Source organism: Symphalangus syndactylus, chromosome 1 (assembly GCF_028878055.3).
Source record: "Symphalangus syndactylus isolate Jambi chromosome 1, NHGRI_mSymSyn1-v2.1_pri, whole genome shotgun sequence".
Lineage (NCBI taxonomy): Eukaryota > Metazoa > Chordata > Mammalia > Primates > Hylobatidae > Symphalangus > Symphalangus syndactylus.
This window is the reverse complement of record NC_072423.2, coordinates 123,209,002-123,232,634: the sequence shown is the minus strand read 5'-3', so window position 1 is coordinate 123,232,634 and position 23,633 is coordinate 123,209,002. Positions and strand designations below refer to the sequence as shown.

At 45.4% G+C, this 23,633-nt stretch overlaps 1 protein-coding gene across 3 annotated transcripts in view; it reads left to right on the top strand.

Annotated features, from left to right (window-relative positions):
- The window catches only part of ITGA9 (integrin subunit alpha 9), a 376,700-nt gene that overhangs the window by 271,078 nt on the left and 81,989 nt on the right, over positions 1-23,633 (top strand). For all 3 annotated transcript variants that reach the window (XM_055283188.2, XM_063612123.1, XM_055283178.2), the window contains 4 exons: positions 9,829-9,915; positions 14,344-14,423; positions 19,157-19,246; positions 21,374-21,482. In XM_055283188.2, coding sequence (XP_055139163.2) covers positions 9,829-9,915; positions 14,344-14,423; positions 19,157-19,246; positions 21,374-21,482 — 366 coding nt within the window. The remainder of the gene's footprint in view (positions 1-9,828; positions 9,916-14,343; positions 14,424-19,156; positions 19,247-21,373; positions 21,483-23,633) is intronic.

Genomic DNA, 23,633 nt, shown 5'->3' with positions numbered 1-23,633 from the left:
TTGTATTTCACTGTTAAGAAACTGCCAGGCTGCTTTTCAAAGCCACTATACTATTTTACATTCCCACCAGTAGTATGTAATGGTTCCAGTTTGTCCATATCTAGTCCAGCATTTGTTATTGTTTGTCTTTTTGATTGTAGCCATTCTAATGAGTATGAAGTAGTATCTCATTGTGGTTTTGATTTAGATTTCCCTGAAGGTTAATGATGTTGAGCATCTTTTCATGTGATTATTGGCCAACTGTATGTATTTTTTGGAAAAACTATTCAGATCCTTTACCCATTTGTTAGTTAGGTTACTTATCTTTTTATTATTGAGCTGCAAGACATTTTAAAAATACATCCTAAAGTTCCTATTAGACATATTATTTAAAATATTCTCATCCTGTGGATTTTTTCACTTTCTTAATTGTATCCTTTGAAACACATGAGTTTTAAATATTGATGATATGCAGATTATCCAGTTTTTTTGCTACTTTTGTAATTATTATTATTTTTATTATTATTTGAGGCAGAGTCTCGATGTGTCACCCAGGATGGAGTGCAGTGGTGCGATCTCGGCTCACTGCAACCTCCACCTGCTGGGTTCAATTGATCCTTCCACCTCAGCCTCCCAAGTAGCTGGGGCTACAGGTGTGTGCTACTACAACTGGGCCAATTTTTGTGTTTTTAGTAGAGACGGGGTTTTGTTATGTTAGCCAGGCTGGTCACAAACTCCTGGCCCCAAGTAATCCACCTGCCTTGGCCTCCCAAGGTGCTGGGATTACAGGCATGAGACACTGTGCCTGGTCAGTTATTTTTCATTTCCTTTTGAGTTTTTTGTTTTTGCCATCTCCCCGTGTAGGCTGCATGTGCTGCGACGGCAGCGCTGTGTTTGCAATTGTAGCCCCATCCCCTAGAACAGGGCATGATACGGGGCAGCGGTCAGTGAATAGCTCTTCAGTGAGTTAATAAACAAAGGGGTTTTGAAAATGTAAAATTCTTCCTTGACTCACTAAGCAACCTTCTGATTGCAACTGCTTTCCCTTTTTGGCCTCCAAGACAGGAATTCTCTGGTCCTGCTGACAGGAGCCCCATGTTGCACAGGGCAACTATATCACTCATTGGAAATTAACGTGTCTGCCCTCTGACTTCAGTATTTCTCCCAGGAGCAGAGGATGGAAGTTCTTCACAGCTGGATCTGCTGTATCATTCAGAAGCGGCTTCAGAGCCTGTGTAGCTGGAAGCCTTGGACTCACATCAAGGAAGGGAATGCCACTCAGCCTCTGGGCACACAGCTGCAACTTCCCCTGGTTCTGGCTGTTCTGGTGCTACCCTGTACTAGCCTTGTCCCAAAACATCTACCCCATTCATTTCACCCTCTCTGCTACTGTGTCACTGCCTCTCCCATCACAGTGTTCCACCCAAATGAGGCAAATTCTTATCCTTTCAAGACCCACCCTAGAGTCACCTTTTTTGATGTATTTGCTTTTTTATTTACTCCACCAGGCAAAGGGTGGCACCCTGCAATGAGCTCTTGGAACAATTTATTTAGGTTCCTTGTAGCCTGGATCATATTCAACCAATAGTTTTTCCCCCTCTATTAAAATGTGTTAATTTGGAGTATTTGCTTACTAAATGCTGTCTCCTTTTTTTTTTTTTTTTTTTTTTTTTTTTTTTTTTGAGACAGAGTTTCGCTCTTGTTGCCCAGCCTAGAGTGCAATGGCGCAATCTCGGCTTACTGCAACCTCCGCCTCCTGGGTCCAAGTGATTCTCCAGCCTCAGCCTCCCAAGAAGCTGGGATTACAGGCATCTGCCCACCACGCCCAGCTAATTTTTTGTATTTTTAGTAGAGATGGAGTTTCACCATGTTGGCCAGGCTGGTCTCAAATGCCTGACCTCAGGTGATCCACCCACCTCGGCCTCCCAAATTGCTGGGATTACAATCGTGAGCCACCGAGCCTGGTCAAAATCCCTTCTTACCTGTCATTTGTATTCTCCCCGTTCTGTGTCTGACATCTTGTAGGGTTTGTTAGATTGGTGAGTGAATTAATGAATGTACAGCTGGATGATGTATAAGTCCTTTCAGAGGGAAACTTTGAGTATGTTAAGACCCCAGGAAGGCTTATACTTGATCTTCATGTTGCCAACATTCTGGATACAAAGAAAAGCACCCTCTCTGTGACTTCTCAGATCCCATCTGCCTCTGATCTTTCATGACCCCTGATGGATTGACTACATGAGCCTCTTTCAGAAGTTTGACTAGCGAGTCAACAAAACAGTTCACCCTCTGCATCTCTGCTCAGGGATCAACAGGAGTGCTTGCTTATGTGGCTTCATTCCAGTGGGAGGTTCATATTTTATGTATCATGTACTCTTCCTTGATTCAAGAGTACCATTACTTGTGTTTGTTCTGACTCCAAGACTATCCATGAGAAACCCTCAGCCAAGAGTGTATCATCAGGGCCTGAGCAAGTGGCAGGAGACAAGGTATTGTGTGAATCTAGTACATAGAAGAGTGTGTCTTGACAGCTGGGGTCTGTAATTCATATGCTGTTCAAATGACAGGCCTTTTCCCCACACGTGTGTGTATTCAAAGCACCATATCATGTTCTGTAGGGCGATATGCAGGGGAGTTGGGGCAGGAGAAGGAAGTTAAGATTGAAGGAGAACATGCAGAAGAGCTTTGGGAAGGAATGTGCCTGGCTCACATCCTGGCTCCATCATTTACCAACTGGGAAACGCTGGGCAAGTGATATAACTTCACATTCCAGTTTCCTCCTCATAAAAATGGAAATAAAGAGAAGCTGTACATAGAGTTTTTAGATAATGGATTTAAAATACTACCTGGCGCACAGTAAACCATTACTAAGTAGAGGCTATGTACTCCATCCTACACGCATCAGCAGTGGCAGTCCAGCAATACTCCTATAAGGCACGTGTTATGACTTCATTTTACTGGTAAGGAACTGGAGGCTTATAGAAAGGATGGTTAATTCGCCTGACAACACCTTGCTGGTATATATCTGAGCCAATAATCAAAATTGGGACACTAATGCCGAAGGTTGTACACTTTCTATGCTGCAGGCTCAGGTGTTTTTCTTCATGGGTAGGAACTTTATGGCTCAAGCCCAAAGGATTCCCCTCTGGGAATAACGACTGTTCTGGTAAGGTTCAAGCTGACTCATCATTGAGTGCTGCTAATAAAGTGTTTGCTGAGAATGTTTTCTGTTAACTCATTGAGCCAGGTTATTAAGAACCTCTGCTCACCTCTGATACCTCAGTTGATTAGGGAATTTGGGATGAAGTGCTTCCAAAATTTATCTGAATTCTAAATTAACTAAGTGAGTTAACACGGAAGCCGCTTTTACCAGCCCACAAGGGTCACGCTTGTTGTGTCTGGAAGAAGGAAAGGGTCTTAGAGGAACACTCAGTTGCCAGACTGACAGTCAGATGTGGAGACACCAGGGTCGTCTTCAGTTTAACAAACACATGTCAGAACTAGAAAGTTGGAAGTCAGACTTCAAACTCTACCTAGCATTGAGCATAAGCAGGTCACTGACCACAAAGACATTCTGTTCCCAAAGAGCACCATATTCATGGTCAAGTAAGGCCTGAGTCTAAACTGACATCAAATGCTTGTATGATTGGGAGGAAGGAGCCCGAAGGCCAAAGAGGCTCACTGATTTCATTATTCGATTCTTCCAACCCATGCACATTACAAACAGGGCTGGAGCCTGGCTCTACTGGCCAAACTTCTGGGGCTGGGACAGCCAAGGTATGTCTGGATGAGAGAAGGTCTTTGCCAAGACAAGCATCTCTTGTGCCAGGCAGACCAGCAAATGAGCTGCTTCTTGCAGCACCTTCTTTGGAATCTCCCATAAGCCAAGGCCTATTCATTTAATAAATGCAAACTCAGGAGCTACTAAGTGCCAGGCTCAGTGCCAGATACTGAGAATACAGAAATGAGTACGCATAAATCAAGTATGCTTTTCATCACTGTGTTTTTAAAAATGTTAACTGATAATTTCCTGATCCTGAGAGTAATGTGCAGATGCTCCTTGAACTATGTTGGGGTTATGTCCTGTTAAACCCATAGTTAGTTGAAAATATCATAAGTTGAAAATGCATTTAATACACCCAGCCTACCAAACATCATAGCTTAGCCTAGCCTACTTAAACATGCTCAGAACAGTTCCATGAACCTACAGTTGGGCAGAATCACCTGGCAACACAGCCCTCCATAGAGTATCGATTGTTTACCCTGGTGATGACGTGGCTGACGAGGTGCTACAGCTCACTGTGCTGCCCAGCATCTTGAGAGTATTGTACAGCTTTCTACCACTTTCTACTGAATACCTATTGTTTTTACACTATCAGAAAGTTGAAAAATCTTAAGTAGAACCATCGTAAGTCAGGGACTATCTGTATGTTAGTAGAAATTTTTAATTGAATCGTCTATAATCTTCAGCAAGAAACCCTGAGAATATTGAACGTCTTTGCCAGACCAGGAAAAGTGGGACTGGGGAAAAGGCCAGTTATGTGAATCCTCTTAAAATAGGGTCTAAAATTTTATTAAAAAAATGTATTTTAAAAGTTTTGATTGAGACTTTGCTTGAAATGTGAAACTGAAAATTATGAAATTAGGTTTATTTTATCCTGCATTTATTCAATGGCACTCAAAACATTGTAATTATAATTGTCAAAGATATCTTAGACCCAAGGCAAAATATTATTTGCTTTATTAGAGTCTTTAAAATAACAGTGCCCTAACTTCTGAAACAAAAGAAGGAATTGAGTGCTGGATAGGCAGATTTTGAATATGAATTTTCCTACTATTTCATAAGATAACATCCTTTGCTTCATATTTTGTCTGGCTTTTGGTACAATCACAAAAGGATCATTTTAACAATGGCCAGTTTTTTCTAAGGGCTTCTCTTGATCTTTTTTATTTAAATCTTTGTCTTCTGAAGCATCTTAAAGTAGTATCCAGGAGAATTTTGACTCCTTCAACAGTTAACTGATCTAACTCTGCCAGATCCAGATTTATCAGTGGTTTTACAGTGGTTTTATCCATTTTTCAACATTACTTTCATTGATTTCGTGAAAGTCTGCATCTTTTAGAGCAAGATTTCTGTTTCACTCTGTATTTGATTTGCATTGTATTGTAGTCAGATAATCAGATGTCTGCACTGGCAATCAGGGACATTAGATAGACAGTTTGCTCACTAGTCCGTGTTCCCAGTCAGCTGAGAGTCTCATAACCATCGGCCTTGATAAATGCTAATGTTAAGTTCTCTAAGTTAAAGCCAGTGTAGGCAATGATTGGAACGTGGAAGCAATTAGAGCACAGGAGAAGCCTGGTCCCTGGAATCTCTCCCATATGCATCCTGGTGGATACCAAGTGCCTGGCAGAAGTCATAGGCAACTCCCAACCAGAGCGCTCTCCACTGACATGGTGCCTAGAGCTGGGGACAGCTTAGATTAGCCATATCTCCCCAAAATTTGTATTTTTAATTGAATTGATTTTTTAAATTGAATCCATTTTAAACATGGGGTTTTATTTTTATTTAAAGAATTACCTTGTGGGTATGTCTGTGACTCTTGGGTGCCTGCCTGGCTACCAAGAAGACTTGTGACTCCATGATGACTCTGCTTTTTAAGGTTATGCCCTGGGCATGATCTGAAACCAGGAGAACAAAGTGGATACTGGTGTTGCCTTGAATGAAGGGCTCCCCTAATGGGGGAAGCCTTGCAACCTTTATAAACTGCAGTCAGGACGGTTTTCTCTTCCTTAGTATGGATTTAAACAAGAATCATAAACATGTGAGCTTTCTCCTCATCCTTCTTTCATTGCCTCTCCCCACCTGGGAGCAAATGCCTAGGACTTTCCAAGTGGTTCTCGGTGCCAGCAGCCTCATAAGGGAAGAGTATTATCTGAGTTCAGGTTCACCAGAAGCAGCACCCGAGATGGGCTCTCATGAAGGGGATTTATTGGGGCAAGAGGAGCGAAGGGAGCAGAATGAGGAGGGGAAGGAACCAAACAGGCATGTGGGCTCAGCTGGAGTCTGCTTCACCCAATCCTATGGGAGCTCTGGAACATTAATTGTACAACAGAGTTGGTCCTGTCTTGAGGCAAAGGGGACATCCTTGGGTACCCACGTCAATCAGTGGCTACGGAATGCTTTTGGGGAAGGTGTCATAACCTCCCAGGCAAAGCGACTCCATTCAAGCTGTTGTACTTATCTGGTAAGGGGGTTCTGAGTGGAGCACCGCCAGCATCCACACAAGGAGTGGTACTGCTTGCCAAAGCCCAAGCTCTGATACACCTCTGGGCCTCCTTGGAAATCACAGTAGTAGAAGAGAGGGGTATAGAATTAAAAACATTTGGTCAGGGCAGTTGACATGGCCAGTATAAACAGCTATGTTGGTGCTGACAGGCAGCAGAAGGGTAATCCATGACATCCCTTCCTGTAACACCATCCCGGAGCACATGAGTCATGAACCATAAGCTCAGCTCTCTTGTTCCTAGAGATGATGTCTTTGGTTTACTCTTTTGGCCTGTCCTCACCAAGATCCAACCAGAATTTTGAAATTTTTATTTGACTGAATAAGGTGGAAGAGAGACCAGAAATAGTTAAGTAAATGCTGATATAAATGTTATGTTCTAGCATTTGGGAATTAACAAAAATAAGGTAGCTGAGCACCTTTTGAATGATAAAAAGTACTGTTGTCTTAGGTCAAAGCTAATTAAACTGAGGTTTCCTCGAGTTCCAGAGTAAATTTTTGAAGACATTTATTTCACACATGCGAAAACTGAAGACGTCTTTGGGGCAATAAATCTTTTTGGTTTCTTATTTCTTTTTTTTTTTTTTTTTGAGACAGAGTCTTGCTCTGTCACCATGCTGGAGTGCAGTGGTGCGATCTCGGCTCACTGCAACCTCCGCCTCCCAGGTTCAAGCGATTCTCCTGCCTCAGCCTCCTGAGTAGCTGGGACTACAGGCATGCACCACCACACCCAGCTAATTTTTATATTTGTAGTAGAGACAGGGTTTCACCATGTTGGCCAGGTTGGTCTCAATTTCTTGACCTCGTGATCTGCCTGCCTCGGCCTCCCAAAGTGCTGGGATTACAGGCGTGAGCCACAGCGCCCAGCCAATAAATCTTTACTTCAAGAACAGACCTTTGACTTAAAGCTTCTCTCCTGGTTTGGAAGGAATTCCCAGTGAGGTATTGGGCATTACAAGACAAACTGGGAACAGTTAGGTAAACATGTAGTATATGTATATGTGTATGTGTGAGATACACACACACATACACTTATATATATTTGCTTATCCTGGGACACTGTTGAGAGTAATTATACCAGAATGACAGAAATGAACCAGGACGGTCCCCAGGAAACCGAGAGAACTAAAGTCATCCAAGACTTTGGCTTGCTGCCTCTGATGTCCACAGGCCGATTAGCCAGGATTTAGGGTAGTGTCTACTTGGGACAATTGTGGGTGTTGCTTCTGGTAGGAGGAATATGAGGAAGAAGATGGTAGTGAAACGCCACCTATGGTGAATCATTAATGCCATGCAGTTCTTGAGAAAGCATTTGAGAAATTATTCTCTGGTTTTCCTTATTGAAATTGCCAATGCCTGTTCTCTAGGTTCTAAGAGCAGCCCTCACACTTGCCATCACACAGCCGTGTAAATACCTGTGTCTCTGCTGGGAGGTCCCCACCCCATCTGAACTCTGAGCTCTACGAGGACAGCGATTAACATCTCTCAGATATGTTCTCTCAGTGCTGAAATGTGGTGTGTGATATGGCAACTCAGCTACCCAGTGCATGCTCAGGGCCCGTTCTGAATCCTGTGCCATTTGCATGTTACATACATGAGCTTGCCATCCATGAGTGTTTGGGGACAAGACAGAGGAAGAAAACCTTGGGGGAAGGGCTGAAGAAAGGTGCTCCTTGACAGTGAGGACAACTTAAACAGAGGTGTGAACATAAGAGCAGGCAGGGTGTGTATAGAATAGTAGCGTATGTGTGCCATGGGGCAGGGGTGGAAGAACCACAGCAGAACAGGAAGGGCCAAAATGGAAGCTGGGATTAAGATTTGAGACTTTACTCTGTTTGCAGTGGGAAGAGACATATTTTAAGAAGCTTCCTCTGGCAGCCAGCCAAATGGACTGAAGGGGAAGGAAAGCTCATAGCAGCAGCTACCAAACATCATTACCCGGCAGAAACACTAATTTTATCACTCAATAATTTTATGTATTAAAAATGCTCATCCCAGACCCTGCAGTCTCTGTGTCTACTCAGAAAAGACTCATGCAATGCAATTAGAGTGTGGCCCAGGAATCTGCATTTTATTTATTTTTTTTTAGATGGAGTCTCGCACTCTCGCCCAGCCTGGAGTGCAGTGGCGCCATCTCTGCTCACTGCAAGCTCTGCTCTCCCGGGTTCACACCATTCTCCTGCCTCAACCTTAAAGAGGCTCCCAAGGTGATACTAACACAGGCGATCCTGGGTCTCTGTGTGAATAACACTGGCTAAGAGCACAGAGAGATGTTAGAAAACTAATCATCATTGAGATCAGTTATATCCAAGACTGGATGCTGAAAAGATATATTAGAGTTTAGTTTTATATTTATATATCTCTTATCTTTTGTTTCATTGTATTTGGGCTTTTGGGGGTTTTGTTTCATTGCTATTTTCTAAGTAAGGGTGTATTGATGTTTAACAAACAAACAAAAATATACAAGTTATTAAGTTACCAGCTCAATGAACTTTCACAAAGTCATCAAACCTGTGTAACCTGCACTCAGAACTGCCTTCCACTTATTCCACAATTACTGTCTTGATTTCTAGCCCCATAGATTATTTACCTTTTATCACCTTTATTTTTGGTGCATTTGATAATGTTCATAATATATTAGAATAATAAGATATGTATAATTGGATAATTTAAGTAGATATATTATGGTAAATGCTCACATGTTTTTACCAGTTGGACACAAAATAAAAATATTTTTCATCCACTTGTCTAAATGCCTTGAAATGTTAGTCTGAGCGGAGATGTGAGTCTTGGAAATGGAGGACCTCTGTACCTTCTCTTCCAAAATCTGTAAACATACTGTTTCCGCTTGGAAGTCTTGATTTGCTTTCAGTGACTCTGAGAAGCCCTGTGGTTTGTGAAGAGCCTCTTGGCTTTCCTTTGACCTTGGTTGGAAGCCATGTGCCCAGGTGGAAAGACAGCAGTTCCCTACAGCATTTCTCTTCTGGTTCTCTCAAGCCGCTGTGTGCAGAGTCCAGCCTAAGCTGGCTACGCTTGGAAACCTCTCCTCACCCTTGTACCCTCCCCACACCCTGGGGAGATTTGCCAGTGGACAGCCCAGCCCTCACTGCTTCAGGCTTTAGGAAGAAACCCTCTCTTTTCTTGGTGTGATTTTCTTAGAGTTTGTCTTTCCTAAACCACCAAGATCTGAAAAGGCAGGATTAGGGTGTGGGCTTAGGAGAAAGGGGCCAGGAAGATGACAGGGTTGCCTTTTCATCCAAACCTTAGGAGGTCTCCAGCTCACCCATGGCCCAGCCCACCTCACTGGGACCACCCTAGGGTTTGAACCCAAAGCGTTAGTTAGGAATGAAGAGTGGTTTTGTCCTCTTACCTGTCTTCCCAGGGAACCCATGAAAAAGTGGGCAGCTGGAAGGGGGCTGGAGATGGCCTGGTCAGGGCACCTCGTCCCACTGGTGCCTACCATCTGAGCACTGCTCTGAAGGACTCGATTGCCCTGTGGAGCCTGCTCCCACACACCTGCCTTTTGTGCAGCCGGCCCATCTATTGGTGCTTTTTCTTTCAGGAGGAGATGGGCATCTCCTGTGAGCTGCTGGAATTGGACTTCCTCAAATGCAGCGTGGGATTTCCTTTCATGAGGTCAAAGTCAAAGGTAAGGGACACAGACGGGACCCTTCCTCGGCAGCAGGCCCCCAGCCCTTCCCACCAGCCATTGATTCCGCCACTGCCTCCCTGAGGTGAGGAGTCCTCCCACCCCCTGCCTCCAATATCAGCTGGGGTGGCCACTGAAGCCCTGACATGCCCCTGTCCCTGGCAGTGTACACCGGGGTATACTCCGGAGGGGCTGCATCATATGGTCTTTCTCTGATTCACATGATGTACCCCAAATGTGAAAGTGAAGGACACACCACAGCCTCTGCACTTTGGCAAGTGCCATTTAGTTGGCCTTCCTAAAATAATTTTTTTTTCTGAGACATTCTGTGCCTCTTTGAGTCCCCTAGACAACACAGGAGAAGATGTGGTCTGTCACATATAGTCCTGTCACTCCCTTAGGTGCTCACAGTTTTCTGAAGAGACCTCTCAAAATTCTCAAAACATAAATACCTGTATCCCACTTCATTTTTAAAAAGAGTAAAGAAATTAAGTCACTTTGGTATTGGTATGGAGACAGATTTTCTAAGTTCAAATAGTATACTACAACATCTTCAGACATTCTTGGAACATTGTAGTATGTGCCATCATTATAAGGAGATACAAACATAGGTAAAAAGTTGTGGTGGTTGGAGGCAAAACTAGAATCTAAAAAGACCAAGTCTGCCTTTGGAAATGGAAGCTATTTTCCCTGCCATGATTTGAAGGAAATTTGTATTCCTTTGTCTACCTTTTTTCCCTTAAAAAAGTGAAAGCTGGCCGGGCGGGGTGGCTCATACCTGTAATCCCAGCACTTTGGGAGGCCGAGGCAAGCAGATCACGAGGTCAGGAGATCGAGACCATCCTGGCTAACATGGTGAAACTCTATCTCTACTAAAAATATAAAAATTTACCAGGCATGGTGGCACACACCTGTAGTCCCAGCTACTCAGGAGGCTGAGGCAGGAGAATCGCTTGAACCTGGGAGGCAGAGATTGCAGTGAGCTGAGATCATGCCACTGCACTCCAGCCTGGGTGACAGAGTGAGACTCCGTCTCAAAAAAAAAAAAAAAGTGAAAGCTTCATCCTTTTCTCCTGCCTGGGTCATACACTCAGATCATTTTAATCTCCAAGGCTCTTTGGTCCCAGTATCTAGTAGCTATTTATAAACCAATGGTGAGAATATTCTGGTGAGAGAGAAGACTTGGTCATTTCTTAGCAAATCACTTGAACCCATGAGCCCCATTGAAATGCACCTCAATCTTGGACTTTCCAGCCTTCAGAACTGTGAGAAATAAATGTTTAAACCACCCAAGGTAGGGTAATTTATGATAGAATCCCAAACTGACTAGGGCAAAAAGGTAATAATTTTCTCACTGTTAGGGTCAATGTTGTTCAGTGCTGTGTTCACGTATCACCCAAGATAATCTCATGAGCCACCTAAAATAATCTTAGTGTACCACTCCCAGTGTGAACATCCTGTGATTTGGGGAACACTGCCCCAAACAAATGGTGTTCACCATATACATGTCAGGCATGTGTGGGAATGTGGGAGGAACCCCTGGGTAGGGGTTATAGAACCAGGCTGTACAGAAACTGTGTGATCTTGGCGAAAGCACAGTGGCCCTTACGCCCATGACTTCCCGGATTTTTTTCTGCCTCTCTTCCTCATTCTGTCCACATTCACCCCAGGAGGAGGGAAACCTCAATAAGTGTCTGCCCTTGGAAAATGGATTACTTGTGTCTGGCAGAGTACAGGCCAAGTCCCATTAGACTCCAGGTCGGGTGAGGGTGGAGATAAAGGACGACCCCAATCCATGGACACTATTGCCTATAGTAATGTATGTGGCACATCTGCACACAAATTTAATTAAAATCTTTTGAATAACAGATAATAGGCTTAATTGAAAAACTTGTAACAGTTTCCATTTCATTTTAAACTCCAGCCTATATCACATATCAGATCTAAGATGTGTCTTTCTCTCTCTAGTGGAGTGTTAAATTTTGTCACATTTTTGTTTGTTTGAGAGGGAGTCTCTCTCTGTCACCCAGGCTGGAGTGCAGTGGCACAATCTTGGCTCACTGCAACCTCCACCTCCCAGATTCAAGGGATTCTCTTGCCTCAGCCTCCCTGGTAGCTGGAATTACAGGTGCCCACCACCATGCCCAGCTAATTTTTTTTGTATTTTTAGTAGAGATGGGATTTCACCGTGTTGGCCAGGCTGGTCTTGAACTCCTGACCTCAAGTGATCTGCCTGCCTAGGTCTCCCGAAGTGCTGGGATTACAGGCATGAGCCACCATGCCCAGCCAACATTTATTAGATAGAGCCCACAGAAGTATGAACATTGGAATGTTGGTTGTTTTCCCAGCTGGTAATGCTACCACTTTCCTTCCACATACAGATGCTGGGACCTGAAGCAAGACTGACTAAACCTGGGGATTGGGGGCATGGGAGCAGAGGGTGATTCCCTGGAGAAAGCCCAACAAGTCACCCAGCAGAGACGGGGCTCCCCGTATCCGCAGCCCAGCGTGCACTACCATGTCCTTCCAACCCTGAAGGTCCTCAGGCTCCAGGCCACATGCTAAGCCTCATGGCTATACTTTGGCTTACCTTGGATGGCCATACGTTTCTCTCTCTCACAGCCTGCCCAGTTTCTGACATTCTGTTCTTCCAGGCCTCCATCCCTGATTTTGGCTTCTCACCCAATTCTTTTGCCTTTCATCTCACTGTGCTCTTTAATGTGTTTAATTTAATTCAGATCTCCTCCCAGTGCTGACTTTACACCAGGCAAGACCCTGCCTCTCTCTTCCTTCTCATCCTCTTCCTGCCCTGTCTCCATGCCTGCCCTGTCTCCATGCCTGCTCCCCACCCCACTGTAAGCTGACCAGTCCCACAGCAACAGAAATTTCTCTCTAGAAAGTGATGTCCATGTTCACTGTAGATGATGGTCCATTGCAATGGACCGATGTCCGTTGCTTTCAGGAAACATTCAGTAGAATCCAGTGTTGCAAATATTAGACCACTGCCTAGAATTCACCATAATAGAATCCAAAGGTTTAGACATTATATAAGTTATAGGCTCTCAGAATTTGATGAAATTTAAGAACCATTCTGTCCAACCTCCTCTTTTTATTGAAATGCAAAGACAGTATCTTAGCCAAGATCACACAGCAGTTTATGGTAGAACCTGGTTCTGTGACCCCTACCCAAGGGTTCCTCCCACATCTCACACATGCCTGACATGTATATGGTGAACACCATTTACTTAGGGCATTGCCCCCCAAATCACAGGATGTTCACCACTAAGTGGTACAATAGATAATTTTAGATGGTTCATGAAATTATCGTGAGTGGTATGTGGACACAGCACTGAACAACATTGACCCTAACAGTGACCCTTTTCGCCTTAGTCAGTTCAGTCATCTGTAGCAAATTACCCTGGGCTGGGTGGTTTAAACAACAGACATGTATTTCTCACAGTTCTTAAGGCTGAGAAGTTCAAGGTCAAGGTCCCGGCAGATTCAGTTCCTGGTGAGAGTTCTCTTCCTGGTTTATAAACAGAACCTCCTCTATGTGTGCCCATCTGGCTTTCCCTTGGTGTGTGTGCGTGGAGAGAGAGAGAGATCTCTTTGTCTTCTCTTCTTCTGAGTGCACTAATTCCATCACGAAGGCCTCACCCTCATGACCTCATCTAAACCTAATTACCTTCCAAAGACCCCATCTCCACATACCATCACATAGGGGGGTTAGGCCTTCCACATATTAATTTGAGGAGTGGCGGGGGGACACAAACATTCAGCACATAAGACTTTTCAACAGTCTTCCAATCCTAGCCACACTCAGGAGAACGTTTCCAATCCTGCTAGCACATCTTTAACACTTCTCTATCACCAGCAAATCTCCCTTTTCAACAAAGATAGAGTAGACCTTAGGCTCAGAGGCTTCCAAAGGCAACAGAGTTCGGCATTGCTCTGTTTTCATTGTGTTCACTTTTACAACTACCTTCTCTTTTTGGCAAGTGATCCTGGATTCCCATCTATGACAGTGATATAAATTGTTCTTTTAAAACAATCTTTAAACTAAAAGAGTAAGGCAACAAAAATATGAGCAAATATCCCAAGTGATGTAATTTGCAGATGTGGCAGAAATTGAAAAGATGGTATGTGAGTGAAACTTAGAAAGTCCCGGTTAAAGAGTATAAATGCATCACTTCCTAAAGAGAGCCTCGGTGGCTGAACAGGAGCAGCAGGTCTCTGGCCAGAGTATGTGTCAGGCTTGGTTTTACTGTTAAAGCTGTGCCTTTGGCCTGACAGTCAGAAAGCTATGCATAAAACATAAAGCTTATCATGCAAATGAGCTTCCAGAGGTCATAAACTGCAGAGGATGGAAGAGAACAGTTTAAGTTTGGAATGCCTGCTGATGCCAAATACCACTTCCTTTTTCACTAGTATGAATTCAGCGTGATCTTTGATACAAGCCACCTGTCTGGGGAAGAGGAAGTTCTCAGCTTCATTGTTACTGCTCAGAGGTAAGGGGGGTTTAAACACTTTTTTCAAAGATAAGAGATTTATGGGACCAGGAAAGGATGTGTCCTGGTTAAGCTTTGATGAATCCCAGGATGCTGAGGAGGAAGAAATGGTTACTCAGTGATAAAGCCTTGAGCCACTAAGTGGAATTAGATCTCTTGGGGTTGGTGGTTGCCTAGTGCTGCTTGCGTAGCCGCCACTGCAGATTGAGCTGAGAGAAACTGGGCATCAGCCACTCAGAGGTAATGATTCTACAGCTGAGGAGAGACAGGTCGGGGGGTGAGGCTCTAGTCCAAGGTCAGTTCCCACTCGGCTGTGTATTTCCCAGATCAGACAGATGTCCTCTGCAAATTGTCAGGCTGGGCCCGCTGCTGCTTTTGGACATGGTGCTGTATCCCTTGATATCCCTGCAGGTCACCTGCAGCCTGAGGGCCTGGCTGAGCCTGTTGGCAGAGGCCCCAAGAGATGCTACTCAAGAGAGGGCTTAACTTGGAAGCCAAGTGGATGGATAGGAAAGGGGATCGTGGGGTGGCAGCTTCTCCCCTCAGAAGCATGTGCCCGCCCCTCTCCAGGATAGCCACGAGTGCCTGTGGGGGCTTCTGGGGAGTTACGAGATGCCTTCTCCAGGGCAGATCCAGCATGCCTTGAAGCAGCATCTAGGTAGCACTTGGCTGGCAGCTCCAGTGGAGGGAGGGGCGTTCAGGTGGGTGAACAGGGAGACACAAGCTTTGATTGGGGTGGTGGTTGAACACCCAAGGCAACCTTTTCATTTTCACTTGGAAATGATCTTAAACTTAACAGAAGTCTTATAAGAATAGTGCAAGGAACTCCTATATACCCTTTACCCAGATTCACCCAGTGTTAACATTTTGCCTCATCTATTTTATCATCCTCTTTCTATATAATTTTTTTTGTTGACCATGTGAAAGTTGCAGAAATCATGCCTCTTGATTCATAAATACTTCAGTGTGCATTCCCAAGAATGAGGCTGTTCTCTTAAGAAAGTATAGTTATCACATTCAGGAAATTAAACATTGACACTATGCTATTAGCTAATCTGCGTTTATGTTCTGATTATGCCAGTTATCCCAATAATGTCTTTTTAGCCGCTTCTTTTTACTGGTCCACAAGACTTGGTTATTTCCTATTCACACTATTTTCAAGATCACATAATTTACATTCACATAAAACATGACTATGATCTAATAGAAACCTATGCAAAGCATAGATAGGGTAGATTTCTTTCCCTTTGCACAAAATCCGGAAGGGCTTCAGTGGGGAGGTAACATTTAAACAGAGGAGTCTGTTTTCAGGCTGAAGCAACATGGGCACGGCAGTGAGGCTGTCCATGGGGCAAGAAGCCCTGTTACACCTGTGTAGGTGGTGGGCACGGGAGTGTACTGGGGATTCATGCACCTTCTCAGAAGAAGTGTGGGGAACAGACAAGCACAGTGGGAGTGGGGCTGAAAGAGGAGCCTGGGCACTAAACCATGGGGGACAAAGGTCACCTAGAAAATCTGAACTATATCCTGATGGCACTGAGGAGCCACTGAAAGTTTTTGAAAAGGGGAGTGGCACAGTGCAACAGCTTGGCCCCAGAGCATGAGGTTGATGAATTTGATAAGGGGTGGCAGATGCCCATTCAAACCTGAAAATTCTTACTCTCTTGCCATTTCTTGGATCCAGAGAACACTCGCCATTGGTGGGCAGACCCATCAATGTGCTCTCTTGGTCCTTCCACACTTGAGGCAGCCTGTATGCCTGGAAAGGAATGTGACATAGAAGAGATTTCCCTTGCCAAAAAAGAAGACACTTCCTGCCTCTACCTAATTCGGGGCTAATCATAACAGTCAGAGAGGGCAGGGAACCAGTATTGCCATTGTGAGAGGTTCATTTGTTAGAATAACATGTCCACACAGCAGCAGTGCTCTGGTTTTGGATGCATATTAGAATCGCCTGGGGAGCTTTCAAAAATATCGATGCCTGATCTACCCCCAGAGACCCTGACCCTGCCTCTGCCTGGGGTGAGACCTGGGCAATGGAGTTTTCAGAAGGGCTCACCAAATGATTCTAATGAGCAGCCAGGGCTAAGAACCACTATTTATAATCCTTACTCTGTGCTGGGCACATTTTCACTCAGTAAATATTTATTGTGCACCATCTATTTACCAGTTGCAGTGCTAAATGCTGGGCACATGAGAAAATGACTGTAACCTACCGAATTCAAGAACACCCTCTATGTACATTAACAGTGCCCCATAGCTTCAGGAAGCCCTAGAATCTGTAGCTTCAATCATATAAAAATTTCTAGTTTCTTAAATCACAAATGTTAAGATGACCATATTATCTTTTAAGCACACACCAGAATATTTCAGACACTCATTTCTTTTCAGGCATTGGTGAAGATATGGTCTGACCGCCCCGGAGGGCACCCACACACAGCACTTGACTCCCTGCTATGACGGAAAGATCCTTAAAGCTCCTTATCTTGAAAATTACAGTTAAAATCTCAATTGTTCCTTTCTTCCATCACCACCCTTTGAAGGTCTCTTTGCCTACTTGTAGATTTAGGGGGACATAACGTTGAGACTGAGCAGTTTCTCAAACCTCTCCTCTCAGCAGCCACCAGCCTGGCTTTTGCAGACCACTGGAAAGTATCCCAGCTCATTAGCTTTTGGAATGACGGGAAGCCTTTTGATGTTTGGCGTCTTTATCTCAACTTTTCAACTTAGTTAATTCTGGAGCAGTCACACGATGACAGATGAGACGGTTGGGCCTAAGCCGGCCAAACAAATGGCAGGGCAAGACCTGGCAGGATGCTGGGGTGGGGGCGGGGGGGAGTGGGCCAGGATGGTGTCAACCCATCCACAGGGGAGTTGCCTTTGGCCTGCCCACAGCAGTGATCCCAAGGCTTTTGTCACCCCTTGGGAAAGGAAGGACAAGGAAGTCAGGCTGTGTGGGCACCTGATCCTGCTGCTTTTGCAAACTGTGGATGCCCCTGAGGGACTGATGTCACCTCATGTAGGAAGACAGATGAGGAGCCAGGGCAGAGACTGTGGCCCTGTGGGGTCAGCATCACACAGCACCATTGTTTCAGAACAATAGGAGGGAGAAGGAGAGGGGATGTGAAGGCTATTTAAGTGCTGTTGCCATTCAGCACTTGCTGGGCGAGAGAGGAAGGCAGTGGGGCAGGGCTTGGAGGGGGCAGAGAGAGGGCACAGAGCAGACAGGGACTCAGCAGATGTTCAGGGAACGGCATGGTGGGGAACAGTCAGGATGAGCTGAGCCCAGCCTCAGCAGGTCTAGGGGACTCTTTTCTTCCGCCCATGCAGGGTGAACTTGGGAACCAACTGTGAATGTAGGTTCAAAAACATGTACCCAAGAGCCACGCCTTTTCCCAAGGAATAATGATCACAATTCCTATTAGAAATTTAATAAAGTAATAAAGGGAAACTAGGTCTTCTCTCTCCTCCTGTTCCTTCTCCTCCCTTCTTCTTTTGCTCCTCCTCCTTCTCGCTCCCAAATCTGGCATCAGGAGCAGGAGTCACAGCTGAGAGAGCCCTGGTTTGAAGTCTGAATGAGCTGGTTGGAATCTCAGCTCTGGTTTGCAGGGGGGCCTTGGGCAGTTACCTGATTTATCTGACTTGCTCCTTACCCGTCAAAGGTGGGTGCTGCATCTCCCTCTGGGGTTGCTCTGAGGTCTCAGTGAGGCCATGCTGAGAAATGCCCGGCATAGTGCCTGGCACATGGTAGCCACTTAACAGCATCAGTTCCCTCATGTTCACCTTTCCAGAATGATCTCACAAGAATCCCCATTCTGTGCTTTCTCACCCGGAGGCCTTATGTGGATGCATGTTAGAATCACCTGGGGAGCTTTCAAAAATATTGATGCCTGATATACCCCCATAGACCTGCTATAGCCACGGCCTATAGTGAGAGCTTCCATGATGTTTATAGTGGTGGGTTTGGTCAGGGCCTCTTTCCTGGGCTTGGCTGTCCATGGATGATGGGTGGTCCTTTCAGGTGAGACATAGCTGCTGAAGTCTAGCAACCCCTTCCTGGCTGCAATGCCCTAACTTCATTGGTCCATTGTTCGTGGAACAGGCACTTACACAAGTAGCACACACAGTAGGTGCCCTGCCCATAACCCCTCAGCCCTCACCCTTCCCAATCTATCCGCAAACTGGGGCAGATTCCGGCTCCCAGCACCAGCCACCCTGCTGAGGCTTTCTCTGGCCAGAGCCCACTCACTTGCCTGACAGGCAGATGCCAGGGGGTTCATTCCACCCCACCACCACCCCGAGCAGCAGCAGCAGCAGCTCTCAGGAGTCAGTGGATAAAGGCTCCCATGCCCTCAGCTAGGAAGACTGACTTTGCCTCACAGAATCCCTGCGAGACTGGGCCCTGGCTGCCGACAGCACGACCCACCTGTATGGCATGCCTTTATTGTCTCCTTTCCTTTGCTCTCTCCCTTCTCCACTCTCCACTCCTACTGGCGTTTCCTGGGGCCACCTCTCGAATAAACTACTTACACCTACATCTTTGTGTGGAACACAACCAAGACAATAGAGTGCCCTTGATAGATATGTACAGAGACCAAAGACAGACTGAGGGCAATGAGGTGCCATCTGCCCTTGGAGAATGTAGAGATTCAACTCTAAAGTGGAACAGAGAAAGCCCACTGCTGGACAGCTAGTGTTGGCCAGCGTTCATTCATTCTCCTCTCTCTGCACAGTGGCAACACGGAGCGCTCTGAATCCCTGCATGACAACACCCTCGTGCTGATGGTGCCGCTGATGCACGAGGTGGACACGTCCATCACCGGGTGAGTAGCCTGGTCCTGGGTTGCCACGACACAGGAGTGCCCTCCAGTGGAACACTGTGCTTCTCATATTTGCATGTGTAGCCAGCCAGGAGCCAAGGGCTGTGCCACCTCCACTTCCTCCCAGCCTTGAAAAGCAGGATGAAGCTTTAGCTGCAGTAACTCATATAGTCCTCCCTCCTTGTTTTCTCCTCTGTCCCACCTACCCACCCACCTGGTAGATAACCTGAGAAGTTTGATAACAAGTTTAAGCCCCATAATTCCTTTGAACATTCCATATACCTTTATATGCATATGTTCTCATCCGCCCCCAGTCCCTCCAGAATGCTGTATGGTAACAGGCAGCATGGTTCCTGGGATTAAAATCTCAGCTGGAAGTTGCTGGGCCAGAGGTTACCGCCAGATGTGTCTCCAGTCCTGGCTCACAGGAGGACCACTTTCTGATTAGCTCCACAGTCAGTGCTGGCTTTGCTTGTTTCTGTTAGCTCCCTCTGCAGAGCCAGAGGTGGCTCTTCCTAAGGTCTATAATGGTCTGGAATGGGCAGGGAACCATCCCATCGACCACGCTGTCTGTCTGGGTCAAGTCCACAGCCATTCAGTGCCGCTGGCATTGTTGGAAAGCAGGACCCTGGGCTGCAGTCTGTGGAGACCTGAAACAACCTGGGTCAGTTTTCAGCCAAAGCCCCAGCCTGGAAAAATGACAACTCCGTTTCTTTCCAGCTTCAGAAAACAGAGTGCATACCTCTTTGATAGTGGAAAAAAGATTTACATAATTAGTTTAGATCAGGTGAGGACCCACTGAACCCTTGACCCAAATGCAAGCTGAACTTTCTGGAGGTTCACAGTTTCTAATTTTTCGGTTTTCAAGTGCTTCTGGGTCTCAGCCTTGAGTAGCAGTAGAAATGTTGATCCCTTGCAGGGGCAGCCATCCCTGCACTAGCCCGCACTGCTGGGAGCCAGTGGAATGAGTCTCCAAGCATTCCTGCTTCTGAGCTCTTGGCATTTTTGGTCATGTTTTTTAAACATGAGGCACTGGTGGAATATATTTGCAAATTAGCATATTTTTGCTCTGTTCACAGCTCTATTTTTAACTGTATCATTTATTTACTTGTCTCATCAAAGGCACAGCAAGAATATACCCAGAACCAAGCCCTATCCTTGGGGACAAAGAGAAAACATTCTCCCCACCACCCCCAGACACTTGATCATGTAATCAGTCCTTAGAGGACCTTGTTGGGAGGTGTTAACAGCCCCTGGTGAAGCCATCAGTTAAACAAATGAGTCAACCTCTGATCTCTCCAGGAACCTAAAACAGTTCTTGCCATTTGGTAATGCTGGGAACTCACTACCTTACTAAAATAATGCACTAAACATTGAAAATGGATGAGTTGTTGTCTTTTCGGACTTAGTCTCAAAAATCTTCCATTGTTGTGTTTAGGTGAGTGAGTGGCCTCCAGCATCTAGAAGTCGATATTTGTCTGGGAGTGTCAGTCTGCGCTTTGTTTCTTCTCAGGAATGTGTTCATATAAGCAACATTGAAAGCATTGCTGCAAACTGAGCTTGAATTCTTCTCACCTCTTATGTAGACTCCAAAATCCAAGGGAAAATGCTATCAATGAACGGACTCAGCTTTCAAATGCCTAACTTCTAGTCATCTTGGCAGTCTGACAAATTTAAGTTCTTTTAAGTGAACTTGTCATGGAGTGGGGTTTAGGATGCCAAATATATAACTCATTTATATTTATTTTTTAAAAGCTTATGATCATCTTCTTCAACCCATAAAACATTTTTCGAATGACAAAACAGAAAATGTATACTTTTGTAATCCAGTTTTTAAAAAGTCAAAGCTACGATAATCTTGTCATTTCAGAAAGGTAATCCCAGTGCATATTTCTCCATGCAGCTTAATGACGTAACCTAAGATGAGAAGACACTACTATTCGTGCCTGGTCAGAAAGCACAGGCTGGCTATGTCTGTTCATGGGAGAGAGAAGTAATAGCCCCAGCAGGGAAGCACTGGGTGCAAGACACTGGATTAAATTGAGACAAATGTTTGCTTCTCAGAATGGCAGTGACCATGGGTGCTTGACTGTGGGTGGGGATGACAGATTTCATTCTTTCCTCTTTCAGAATCATGTCTCCAACCTCCTTTGTATATGGCGAGTCCGTGGACGCAGCCAACTTCATTCAGCTGGATGACCTGGAGTGTCACTTTCAGCCCATCAATATCACCCTTCAGGTACCCACTCCTGGAGACTTCCTCTGTCCCTGGGGGCTAACGGAAGGGCACATGGGATGTCTCTCCTACAGAAGGCTAAGCTCTTGTCAGGAGAAACCCTTCTGTGGTTGGCTGGTGTGGTATGTGTGTGAGATCTGTAACCAAACACAGAATGAATCCTTTCCATGCCTGGTACTCTGCTGTGCAGGCCCCTCTGCTTTTTCAGGATTTGGAAGGACAGGTCCACGTCATGAATGCCAGTTTTCCCCAAGAAGGCCTCTGCGTGATGGAGGCCTCAGTCAATGTCCCAGCCCAGATGACCCCATAAGGACCTCTTTCTGTTCTCCATCATTCCCCACCTTCTGGGAAGGGCTGCCTCAGAGGATTTGCTGTGTCCCTTCCTCCTGAGATTTTCTTGCCAGCTCATCCAGGAGCCCACTCCTCCTGCAGGGGCACAGCCTTTCAGAAGGGCAGTTTTATAAGAGCAGAGGAGTGTGAGCCCCTGTGAGCCCCCCACGGGAGGCACGCTGCTCCCTCACCGAGCTGTGGCTGGCTCCCCCAGGCAGACAGGCATCGTTTCCAGCAAGTCCACTTGGTGTAAACTGTGGACGTCATGAAGGACACTGTTTCTTCTCTTAGTTGGGGGTCAGCAAACTTTTTCTGAAAAGAGCCATGGGGTAATTTAGGCTTTGTGGGCCATCCGGCCTCTGTAGCATCTATTCAACCAAACTTCTGTAGCGCAAAGGCAGCCATAGATAACACAGAAACAAAACTTTAGTTCCCCATAGACAATGAAAGTTGAATTTCATATAATTTTCACATCATGAAATGTAGGCCCAAGCAAGAAAGGATGTCCTGAAGGTCCCAGAGCTGGGAGAAGCCGGGCTGGGGCCAAGACCTGGCGGCACTGGATGGACCCTGTGTGGATGAAGTGAAGGAGATGGGCCCAACTCTCCCATAGGACACCACAGTCCATATCTCCTCACTCTCTGGTTCTACCTCCCAGAACTCTTCTCTGCATCTTGCATCCTTCCCCATGGAGAGATGGTTTCCCACTCTGGCATTCACTGCTGTGGCTAAATAATAATTATTTTCTTTCCTTGTGGCCTCTCCTAGGTGGACTTAAGGGATGACAAATAATGACAGGGTGAGGGTCTAGAGAATGTGGCAGTAAAACATTTGTGGGCTCTGACAAACAATGGTCTTCCTCTCTCCAGATTATTCTCCCAGCAACAGACCGCGAAACCATGATACATAACACATGTCCCCAGCTCACAGAGGATGTGCCTTCTGACCAACTAAGCCCCTGCTGTCACACCTTGCTCTTGATTTACAGGGGAGAAAGGGAAGGATGGGGTTAGAGCTTGCTTTTGAGACAGTAGAGTGATTGCTGTGAACAGCACTTCTGCATTTCTGAATTGCTTCTCAGAGTTATTTTGTTTTTCTCCTTCGCTTTTCATAATTGGGTAGGAAATAGATAAAGACCAGATGGGTTTATTTCATCTTAGTTGTTTATACTCTTTCCTACTCTTATAGTTTTGGGGATGTCTTACAATTAAAGATGTAGTTCAGAAAATTATTTAGAAGGGTTCAAGTAACACAGACCGTGTAATGAAGAGGGTATGAGTGTTGAAAGAAGGAAAAGAAGAACACGGGTTGCACAGAAGATACCGAATGTTCTTATCACCCTCTGGGAAAAAAAAGAAAGAAATCTGAGGGTATGCAGTTTATCCTTCCAGTTGTTTCTCTGAAGGTAATTTTTACAGTGAGCTTAAAGTTTGGTATTCAGGCAAATAGTTTTCTTCACATCTGACCTGAAATAGGACTCAGGCTAGAGAATTCAGCCCTGGGGAATGAGTGATTGGCATGTCCCTTAGATAAACTCCTCCATGATCCATTGCCTCAGGAAGTGCACAGCATTCAATCCAGGGTTGAGAGAGTTGGGTCTGAAAGATTGATAGTGTGTGCCATTGATTAGAAGGAGATCCTTCTGTGTTAGCAAAGCCCACTTTTTCCTTGAGAATTGTCTGGCTACTTATTTATTGGTATAATGGTTGTTATTGTGGTTGTCCTGCAGGAAGGTCACTAACCAGCTTGGCAGTGATAATGACCAGAAGGTGAAAATACTGTGGGAGGAGGCCAGGAATATAGAGAAAATGTTTCTATATTTCC